Genomic DNA, 10,966 nt, shown 5'->3' with positions numbered 1-10,966 from the left:
GGGGCCGGGTCATGCCAGGTCCTGCTTAGCTGGACGTGGCCCTGGGACGTCCCTGCAGACGCCCTTGCTCCTCCTGTCTCCTGCAAGTGAGTGTCCCGCTGGGGGAGCGGGGTATCTGCCTCCACCCCACGGAGGTTGTCAAGTACAAAAAACCTCATCTCCTTCCCCAAAGCCCTGGGCTGTTGGGGCCCCGGCCTCCCCCCGCAGTGCCATGCTCCCCAAGAGGCCCCTCGCCAGCCCTCTCACCAGCTGCTGGTGGCAGCACACGCTCAGCATGGGGAGTGAGGGGGTCCACTGCCCCTTTCCCACTCCTCCTCCGACGATTGGTCCAAGTGTCCAAGACCCTGTACTGCAGGTGGCTTTGACACCCCTGGTGCACTGCATGGCTGGCTGGGTGCACAGGGCCAGCCAGGCCCAGAGGAAGCCCCATTCTCTGGCCAGCTCCTCTCTTGGGGGCACTTGCCCTGGACACAAGCTCAGGCAGCTACAGCGAGAGCAGGGCAGTGGGGGCACCTGCAACGCTGCCCTGGGCAGAGAAGAGGGGGCTGGGGGGGATCCGCTCATGGGAGAAAATCGTTGTGCTGACGAAGCGATGGCAGGGGGAGCAGCAGCCCAGAGGAGATGGACAAACTCCCCCAGACAGCAGGTGCCATGCATGGGGCTCGGGGGAGATGGGACACGGGGCCCTGCCTTTCACCAGTTTGAATTGGGTCCCAGGGACCAAAGCCCTGCAGCCCTGCACCCCTCTCTAGTCCCTCTGTGCACAGGGGGGTTGGGACTCCTCAGCGCGCATCCATCCTGCCCACCCTCAGCACCCAGGTGCACCTCTGTCTGTGGGGCTGGGTGGTCACAGGGGGCTGGGGAGAGGGGCAGGGGGAGCAGATGGGGGCACAGTCCTGAAGGTTGCCTGGACTCGGGCATGCAGGTCCTGACCTTGCCCCAGGAGCCCCGTGTACCGCACTGCGCAGCACTGCCCGGCTCTGGGGCTCAGCTCCCCCCTGTGCCATGGGGGGAAGGGCCCTGCCCGGGGCACAGGGTGTGGGGGGAAATGCAGAGGGGAGGGAGAAATCAGGGTTTGGGAACCGTCTGGGAGATGAGCTGAGGGAGCCCGGGGGTGGCTGAGCCCTGGAGACGGGCTTTCCCCTGGGCTGGGGCCCTGGGAGCAAAACGTGCCCCTCTGTGGACGTGGCCCTGGGCTCCCCTCCCTCCAGCACCATCCAGCTGCCCCGGGGCAGGGCGGTGCGGGGGCAGGCACCCACTCTGCTGCAGCAGGGACAAGTGTGGCGCGGGGCCCCTGAGCCCGGCTGCACCCGGCGACAGATGACGCCGCTCCGCCCCGATGCTGACTGGTCCCCGGGGTGGCGAGGGCGTCCCCGGGGTGGGGCAGTGTCGCGGGGGGCTGCTCGGAGCGGGGCAGAGCACGTCTCACTGTCGGGACATCGAGGGGTGGCAGCTCTGCCCTGCGCCGCGATGGGGACCGCTGGGACGCCGGGGGCCGGGGGGTGCTGGGCGGGGGCTGTGCTGGCGACACTGGCGGTGCTGGGGACCCGCGTGGCCCATTGCACGGAGCCCCCCGGTGAGCAGGGCACGGGGGGGCCGGCAGGGCCCGGAGCCGCGCAGCTCGGGGCTTTTCTGCGCGGGGAAATGATCCCCGGGGCTAGGGCAGGGGTGTCGGGGGTGTGCGGGGGGACCCGCAGTGCACGGCTGGGGCAGTGACACCCCCGATGGACACCGGGCGCTGCACGGGCAGTGGTCTGAGATGGGGGTCACTGGGGGGGCAGGGTGGGGGGGCAGCCAGGCAGCCCGGGGGGGCGGGAGGGGTGAAGATGGCGGGGGGCGGGGGCGCCCCGTGCAGTCCCAGATCAGTGACTGCCCGGGCACTCTGCCCCCGGGGGTCTGCGGTGGGGGGCCCTGACCCGCCTCGCGCTGTCCCCCCGCCCCAGAGCATTTCCTCTACCAGAACAAGCAGGAGTGTCTCTACACCAACGGCTCCCAGCGCGTGAGGTATCTGGACAGGCACATCTGGAACCAGCAGCAGTTAGGTCACTTCGACAGCGACGTGGGCGTGTGCGTGGCGGACACGGAGCTGGCGGAGCCTTACGTCGAGTACTTTAACAGCCAGCAGGCGGTCCTGGACGACTTGCGGGGCAGAGTGGACACGTTCTGCCGGTACTGCTACGGGCTGCCTGAGCGAGACCTCGTGCTCGGCCGCAGCGGTGAGTCCCGGGTCTGGGGCCATAGCTGGGTGCACAGGCAGGCGGGGAGGGAGCGGGGGCGGGGCCAGGCCCTGGGGTGCTTGCCCACAGCCCCTCCCCCTGTGGGCGCCGGGAACGTCATCACTGCGCCCCCAGCAGCGTCTGACCCATGCTCGAGCAGGCCCGTGGCACTGGGCGTGGTGCGGTGTCCACGAGGGTCGGGTGCCTTCCCCGGGGGCAGGGAAGCGGTGGGGGAGGGGGCAGGAGCTGCAGCTTCTGTCCCCACAACCCCCGCCATGCTGACAGGGCAGGGGCAGAGTTGCGTCAGGGGTGCGGGCAGAGGAAGGGGCAGGTGTGACTGGGAAGGGAAAGAAATCACATGGTGGGGCACACAAGGAGGTGGCAGTGCAGATCCTGGGGGGGCAGGTGGTGGGTGCAGGGTTGTACTTGGGGGTCACACTGTCACCCTGCGGGGGCACAACCATGGGGCAGCTGCAGGGACACTCCTGGGGCATGGGGCAGCTGGGGGCAGTCAGGTCACACCGGGGTTGCAGAAGTGCCCCAGGAGCATCAGCCCGCCAGGACTGGGGGAGGGGAGGGGCGCAGGGGTCACCCATGGTCAGGACGGACAGGAGCCCAGGCACTACCTGCGATGCAGCAATGGGAGCTGTGGGGTCGGGGGGCTCGGCCCTTCTCCACCCCTAGCACTGCTGTGGCTGGTGAGGGGCGGTGGGCCCGGGACCCGGGGGCAGGCTGCACAGCACCCACCAGGGACTGAGATCAGCGCTCCCTGCCCCAGACACCAGTCACTGCAAAGAGCTTTGCCCACGGCCCTTCGGGGGGGTGGCCAGGCAGGGGCACTTGTGCCACAGGCAGCAGCCAGGGAGCTCAGCCCTGTGGAGCCTTTCCCCAGGGTTGGGGCACCACAGCTGGGGGGTTTCCTGGGGCCCCAGACAGCTTTGCCTGCCCAGATCTCAGGGAATATCCCATTTCCAGCAGGGCAGAAAACCAGAAGGGTCTCGCTCCTCTCCTAGAAGACAAGCTTGTTGCTCTGGGTGTGGGGCAAGTCGCTCCATTCAGGAGGTAACAGGAATGTCATCCTGATGAGCAGGGGTCCTGCTGTCCTCTGTTTGAAAATCCCAGCTTCTGTGATTAAAAACCTCCAAATCCACATTTTTCTGTGACTAAAATGAAACTCCCCTGTATATAGAAGTGTCAGCTGCACACAAGGGTTATTGAGATATTTACAGTTTTAAACCAATTTGGAAACCAGCGAGTGCCTCAGACATTACAATAAAATACAATCTAAATACCTCTATATTTTGGCATTTGATTTTGGTCATTGATCACGGAAAATCAGAGCTTCCCCTGCCCCCTTCACTCACCAGGATGTGGGTCCAGGTGCAGCCGCCCCTTCTCCACCTACCCCTGCTGCTTTGTGCTCCTGAGCAGCCCTGACATGTCAGTACCCCTCACTACCAAGCCACAGCCCCCCGCAGCCATGCTGGTACCCCTCACTCCTGACCTGCACCTCCCTATCTCCACCAGTGCCCCTCACTCTTGAACCACAGTCCCTCATCCCCACTGGTGCCCCACACTCCTGACCCACAACCCCCACATCCCTGCCACTTCCCCTCACTCCAGGCAACCCCCCACGCACCTCACTCCTGCTGGTGCCTCCCACTTTCAATTCACTTTCACCCCCTGAGGCCACAGCCCCTCTGTATATTGGGAAGGGGGTTGTATGGGGCAGGGGAGGTGCCTAACCATGGTAACAGCATGCGTGATGAGTTGGGGTGGCATGCGGGGGGACATACCCCTCCAGATTTGCATGGCCACAGCAGGACATGAGGCTATACCTTGGCCAGTCCACCACCAGGCAAGAGCTGCCTTTGTGGCCCAGCTGGTGGCACCTGGCACAGGAGGGTGGAGCAAGGTGGCAAGACTCACTGCTGCTGCTGCCACCAACACCTCCCCACCAGCCGTGCCACCATGGAGTAAGGTCCTGCCACCGGCAAGGTGAGAAGTAGCAGACCGGGGGACTCGCATGTGAGGCTGCACCTCTACCTGGCCCCCTTTCTCTTTAAAGGAGAACATCCACATTTTTCTGCAGCAAATGGAAAACCCGAACCCCTGCTTATGAAATGCATGAGGTGGTCTCCTGGGGACAGGGATAGGTCCCAAACCTGGGATATCTTTGCCACTCACTGCCACTCCCAAGCAAAGGCCCTGGCTGTCCACAGCTGGAAGCCATTAACTCAGGACAGGACACTTGGTGCTGCAGCCATAGAGATTGGGCTCCAAAATGGAGAGATCTCCCCCTGAGATCTTGAATGAAAAAGCGAATCCAGAGCCTTTGAAAGACCCTTCTGGATTCAGGTCATTTGCAACTAAAAAAAATGAAACTACAATGAAAGTTTAGCCTTAAGTATAAAAATGTCATACTGCCTTGAATGCATTGTGCAGCAGAGAATGCAGCCGCAACAACATGCATCGGGAGAAACATGAACTTCGTTACCATAAGTAAGCAAGCAGCAGCAGGGAGGCTCCCACTTGCTCTGCTTCTTGAAAGTCCCTGCACATTTGACTTACACATGTGCTCGGAAACTGCTCTTACCGTATTCCTCAGTTAAGATTCACATTGCAAAGCCCAGTACACTGTTCTTGGGGAAAAGCATGTGTGCTACATGTGAGAAAACACAGCAGTTTTATAGTGGTAGCAAAGTAAAGATTTAAATAAACTCCAGGCTGAGGGGTGAGAGAAACCGAGGCAGGCAGGGGTTGGGGGAGAAAACGTTCCCTGATGGAGGACTCCTTGTTTCTCGCAGCTCATTCTCTCCATCTCTTTCCCTCTCAGTGAAGCCCAAGGTGAAAGTCTCCCCAACAAAATCAGGGGCCCAGGCCCACCCGGACACACTGATTTGCTCCGTGACGGGGTTTTACCCCGGCGGGATCAAGGTGAAATGGTTGAGGAACGGGCAGGAGCAGACGGCCGAAGTGGTATCCACGGAGCTGATGCAGAACGGAGACTGGACCTTCCAGATCCTGGTGATGCTGGAAATGACCCCCCGGAGCGGGGACGTCTACACCTGCCAGGTGGAGCACAGCAGCCTGCCGGGCCCCATCACCGTGGTCTGGAGTAAGGAACTGGGAGCCCGGGGCAGCCCCTGAGGTCTTGGAGGGGAGGGGTCTCCCTTTGTGCAGCCCCACACGGGCTGTCCAGGGTCAGGCCCCTTTGCCACAGGGGCAGGGGTGTGAGCAGGGGGTGGGAGCCCGGACTGAGCCCTTCACCTCCGGCCCCTGTCTCCACAGAGGCGCAGTCAGACTCGGCCAGGAGCAAGATGCTGACGGGGGTCGGGGGCTTTGTGCTGGGGCTGATCTTCCTGGCGCTGGGACTCCTCGTCTACCTGAGGAACAAGAAAGGTGAGGGGGGCCCGGCTGGGATGCTGGAGCGGATGCATCGGTGCGGCAAAATGCTCGGCCTGTAGGCCTGTCTGCTGGCTCCGCTCCCTGTCAGACCCCAGCACGAGCTGCCCTGGACTTCGTTAGGGACCTGCCAGTGTCTCCCCTCCTGGGGCTGGGGCTGGATCCCACTGTCCCTCCCTCCTCTGAGGGGCAGGGCCGAGCAGGGGCCATGGGTGGGCAGAGCTGCTCCTGCCTTGACTCTGGGCATTTCCTCTCCTCTGCTTCAAGGCAGTGACCCTGGGCTCGGAGGTGCCAGTCCCAAGGGGGTGGGGGCCCCTGGGTGTACCCCACTGTGGGACTCCGTGGGGCTGAGGTATCCGGGGGACTTTGTGCCCCAAACCTCCCTCCTCTGTCCTGTTGCTCGACTGCTGGCACAGACCAAGGTTTTCCCCTGGCAAAATGTATCGTCCCAGCAGACCTTCATTTCAGCGTCCCTGGGCTCTGACCTTCTTGCTCCAGCAAAGGAAACTCTGGCAGCTGGGGGGTCCGACTGGGTTTGTGCAGTGCAATATAATGCAGATCCTCAGCCCTGCAGGTGTGAGAGGCTGCAGGTGTCAGGGGTCCTGGTCTCCCCCTTAGCCCAGACAGTCGGGGAGGGGTGTGGGACAGGAGCAGGATTGTCTCGCCTACACCAGACCCAGGGAGAAAACGTCCCCCGGCACTGGGACCGGCAGAGGGGAGAATAACAGCCCTTTCCTGGAGGCAGGAGATGAGGAGCAGCAGCAGAAAGGAGAAAGCACTGCCCCCGGCTCTGCTCCCTGTGAGGCCCAGGCAGCTTTCACACCTACCTGGGAACTAGCGGGTGCTGCTACTGCCGTATTTCTCACATATAATGCTCGCTGCAATTTCCAGCAGGTAGGGTTTTTTTTTTCTTTTTCAGGAAGAGTGTCAGTGGTATGAAAGGACAGTATATCTTCTCTTGCACCCATGCTTATCAGAATCCATTTCCTTATTGCTGACACCCCTCGCCACCTCCTTCTTCCCTACATTTGCAATTTCTGCTTTGGCAGAAAAGAAAACACAGCGCGGGCTCCTCCAAAATGTGCACAGCCATGGTCTGGTCTAGGGCTGTTCCTGGCACCTGATTCTGCCCGTCTCCCTGCCTGTCCTCGGTCAGGATGAAAATACAGACGCAGCTTCCCAGCTGAGACTGTGGCTCACACAAGCGTGACCCTGGTTGAATTCATCCTCGCTGAATGCTCTCTGGAAATAGAGACCGAAGCACAGAGTAGTGAATCCAGATCAGGGAAATACCTACACGTGCACACAGGGAACCCCTCTATCCAGCCCTGTTTGGGTGAGATCGTGATTTGGGTTTCTAATGGGAGCTGAGGGGTCCCTAATGGGGTCTGCCCCACACCTCAGAGCTAGGGCAGGATCTCTGGTCTCTCAGAGGGGCTGCCTCTGGTGAGACTCTCACCATGTTTCTCCTTGTTTTCCAGGCCGCCCCGTTCCCCAGCCAACAGGTAATTTCCATCTCAGTCCACCCCTATGAAGCCCCCCGCCCCCTCAGGGACCACAGGCTGCGCAGGGGGCCCATGGAGCGGCTGCCCCTGCCCTTTCGCCCCAGCACTTGCCCAGCCCAGCACGGGTGGGAGCTGGAGCATGGAGCGTTTGCAGTGAGGAAGAGGAGGAGTCTGCATCGCCCTCATTACTGCCATTCAGGCCACACCTAGAGCTACTCCCAGGGCAGAGCATCCTGGGCCCTACAAAACCATCCCCCCACCTGGAGGCTCCAGACCAGCCTCTAGAGAGGCCCTGGCCCCTGTCAGACCCCCCGTGGCCCTTCCCCAGTGCCGCTAGTCCCTGCCCCGTGCTGACGTCTCCCCTCTCTCCCCGCAGGGCTCCTCAGTTAGATCCTGCAGCGTCGGGGCCGGCGTTGCCCAGCGTGATTCTCCAGCCCCGCTCTCCTGGCGCCCGTCCCTGTATCTGGAGCTCTTCTCCCTTCCCTCCATCCTCACTTGGACCCTGGGGCTGACTCCTCAGAATTAACCCTTTCTCTGCCGAAGCCTGCACCACATCTGCACTCAGAAATGCTACTGCTTTTGGGGGCACCTTCAGGGGACTCTGATCTGAGACACGGGGAGCTGTGACAAGGCCATTTCCAGCAGTTGTCACAGCCCTTTGGATTGAGACTCCCGCGGAGCTCCAATTTAAACTAATATGCCCTGGAAAGGACCGGTATCACCCTCAGCCTGAGCGGTGGAAACATGATGTTAGGAAAGGAGAGGATGGAGGGGCCCAGTGATACCCAGGGGACACGTGCTCTACCCTTGGGCCAGGGTGGTCCTGGGGGGTCTCTGAGCTGGTAGCCACCTTGTTACAATTGAGAGCTGGTAAATCTGTCCTGGGGTCCCAGAGTGTCCCATGGGGTGTTGGATAGAAGCAGGTGGGGGTCGAATCAGGTGCCTTGAAACATGTGCTGAAGCTTGTGCTATTTAATTGCTCCTGCTACTGCTCTGGATCACTCCCTGGGGACTGGAAAGGAGCAGCTTTCTGTCCTGCTGGGGGGCGATGGTGTTTCTGACCAATAAACTGTCTCACCAGTACCTGTGATGTGTTGAGCCCTCCTTTTCAGAGCTCCATGTCCCTGGGGCTGTTTCTGACGCCGTGCGGGTTTACACCCCGTGTAGCAAGGTCAGGCTCCCCCACGCGCTCCTACCTGCAGCTGGTGTTTCCTCAGCCCGTGGCTGCCACGTGCCTTTTGATGGTGGGAGTTGCAATCAGGCCTCAAATGGGAGTGAAGCTCTGACAGAGGCTGACCTCGGGGGTGCCACCAATCCTGCTGGGATCCACAGACCTCACTTCAAGTCACCTTTGGTGCCTTCCCCCTGGGCTCACCCCCCATGTCTGGACAGGCTTGGAGGATCGTCTCCTTCAGGAACGACCACTCATCTTGGATTCCCAAGTCCCTGCCCCTCTGGGACCTCAGCGCCTCCTCGACTAGTCTCCTTATCTCAGTGAAATCCACCCTCCTGAAGCCCAGGGCTGCTGCCTTGCTGCAGGCCTTCACCACCTTGCGCTAGATGGTGAATCCCAGCAGGCGATGGTCGCTGTCGCCCAGGTGGCTGAGCACCCACAGACCCCCCACCAGGTCGTTGTTTGTGGCCAGGACCAGGTCCAACAAGGTGTCTCCCCCGGTGGGGTGTGCACCTCCTGGGTTAGATGGAGGTCCTGTATCTCAGCTAGGAACCTACGTGAGCGGTCAGACCTGGCTCACTGCTCTTCCCAGCAAATGTCCGGATAGTTTAGGTCACCCATGATGACCACATCCTTTGACCTGACTACCTCCGCGAGCTGACCTGACAATTCCCAGTCTAGCTCGTCTCCTTGGTTGGGTGGTCTGTAGTAGACCCCCACCGTCAAGTCCCTTTCCCCCCAACCCCCTTGTGTTCTGCCCCAGAGCGCTCCAGTCTGCCCCTCCTCTGACCCAGCGCTGCTTGTTGAGGACGTGAATTGCTCTTTGACGTAGGGCACCACACCCCATCTTTCCTCCCTGTCCTGTCTCTCCTGTACAGCCTATAGCCCTTGATGTGCGTGTCCCACCACGTTTCAGTGAGCCCCACTATGTCTGGGTTGGTGTTAGCTAGCAGGAGGGCAAATTCCTCCGGCCTGTTCCCCATACTAGGAGCGTTACTGTATAGGCATTTAAGGCCTTCTGAAGGTGTATGCACCACCCTTCTAATCCATGGACTATCTGGGTCTCTTCCCTGGGTATTTCTTCTGCTCACTGTCAGTCTTGGCTGGGCTGTTCTTGAGGGCGACACTTGGTTTGGTGGTCCGAGGCTCCCTCTGACCTCATCCTCCTGTTCCCCCAACGAGCCTGATTTAAAGCCCACCAGAGGAGATCAGCCAACCTGGAAGAGGACACATGCTTACCTTTGGGGGAGAGGTGAAGCCCATCCCACCTGAGCATGTGTCTCATCTTGAAGTCCAAGAAGCTGAAGCTTTTCTTGAGACACCATTCCCAAAGGTGCAAGTTGACCTCTCTGACGCAGGTCTCATGGCGTCATCCATGTCTGCTCAATGGAAGGACAGATGAGAAGACCACCTGTGCTCCCGTCCCCTTCAGCTTGCCCCCCAGAGCATGGTTGTCCTTTATCAGATGATCTGGGCTTCTCCTGGCTGCATCATTAGTGCCCACGTGAATTAGTACCATGGGGTAGTAAATCAGTGGGCTTGATAATGGCTGGGATCATCTCCGTCACATCCTGAATCCTTGCTCCGGGCAGACAGGAGACCTCGTGTGTCAAGGGATCCTGGAGACAGGTGGGACCCTCTGTACCTCTCAGGATGGAGTCGCCTATGATGAGCGCTCGGCGACTCTTCTTCCCAGTCAACTTGACTCCTTCCAGTCTGTTCAGTGCGTGGAGTGGCCTCCTCTCCAGAGGTTTCCTCCTCTCCTTCCTCCTCCTCTCCAGTGTCACCAGGGCCTCATCCCTGTTCTCCAGCTGGACTGGGGGAACTGGTCGTGCACCGTTGCGAGCAGCCCTGGCTCCGGAGGGAACCTTCTGCCATTCTGCTGTGGAGGGCATCTCCCGGGGTGCTTCTCCCTTTGGTGCTTGGCCCTGCAGGGAAAGGAAATACCCATCAATTTTGTCCTCCGCTTCTCTGATGCCCCTCAGCCTGCTAACCTCCTCCTGGAGCTCCCTCACCTGCGCCTCTAGGGCCCTAAGGCGGGCGCCTGCAGGACAGGTGTGGGGGCCTCCGCTCCCTGCCCCGCCCCGGCCCTGCTGGGAACTATATCCCTTTTGTCAGTGCTAGGTGGTGAAGGGGGAAACGTTGGCAATCACAAATCCACTGTGATTGAAGTGCTGACAGGGGCTGACCTGGGAGTGGAGGGCCACAAATTTCTGCCATGATGCATACAAGGGGATGTGTAGGGGATGCATGTGGGTGCACATGCAAACCTGAATGTGGCAGTGCGTCCCCCGTGGTGTCTGCAGGAGCTCCCAGTTTACCGCCACCAGGCTCCCACTGCCGCCAGCACAGCTGTACCCCCCCCAGCTGTGGGGGGCATGAACCATTCATGCAAGCAACTTCTGAGTCTTCCCCATGAGGCTCAGCCCACAGCTCAGGAGGGGCCGTCTGGACCTGCTGATCAGGGACCCGAGCAAAGGCAGCTCCTGGTGCCCTGTTCAGAGGGCTCGTAGCTGGCTTTTGAGGATGTCACTCCCTCGATGCAGGTGGGCTGCATGTGTGTATCGTGCAGGTGAAAATCTGAAGTTTGGTTTTGTTGAGTCTGCTAATGGCAAACCAGGCCCCGAGATGTTCACAACATAGCCTGTGCTGTCCAGCTCGGCAGC

The 10,966-nt window shown here is 60.6% G+C and overlaps 1 protein-coding gene across 3 annotated transcripts; it reads left to right on the top strand.

Annotated features, from left to right (window-relative positions):
* Positions 1 to 56: 56 nt before the first annotated feature.
* Positions 57 to 8,197, top strand: LOC149852901 (DLA class II histocompatibility antigen, DR-1 beta chain-like). Of its 3 annotated transcripts, XM_090028482.1 has the most exons (6): positions 66 to 1,576; positions 1,944 to 2,216; positions 5,053 to 5,334; positions 5,508 to 5,618; positions 7,103 to 7,126; positions 7,503 to 8,197. In XM_090028482.1, the coding sequence occupies exons 1-6, from the start codon at positions 1,321 to 1,323 to the stop codon at positions 7,514 to 7,516; spliced, it is 960 nt and encodes a 319-aa protein (XP_089884608.1). In that variant the 5' UTR covers positions 66 to 1,320; the 3' UTR covers positions 7,517 to 8,197. The 3 variants fall into 3 exon arrangements, with proteins under 3 accessions (XP_089884606.1, XP_089884609.1, XP_089884608.1); XM_090028483.1 differs by lacking the exon at positions 7,103 to 7,126 and having other exon boundaries at positions 60 to 1,576; XM_090028480.1 differs by lacking the exons at positions 7,103 to 7,126; positions 7,503 to 8,197 and having other exon boundaries at positions 57 to 1,576; positions 5,508 to 7,096.
* The last annotated feature ends 2,769 nt before the right edge of the window (positions 8,198 to 10,966 follow it).

The sequence above is a fragment of the Crocodylus siamensis genome, chromosome 15, assembly GCF_052110815.1.
Source record: "Crocodylus siamensis isolate JL-2025a chromosome 15, ASM5211081v1, whole genome shotgun sequence".
In the NCBI taxonomy this organism is placed as follows: domain Eukaryota; kingdom Metazoa; phylum Chordata; order Crocodylia; family Crocodylidae; genus Crocodylus; species Crocodylus siamensis.
This window is presented reverse-complemented; position numbering and strand designations above follow the sequence as displayed.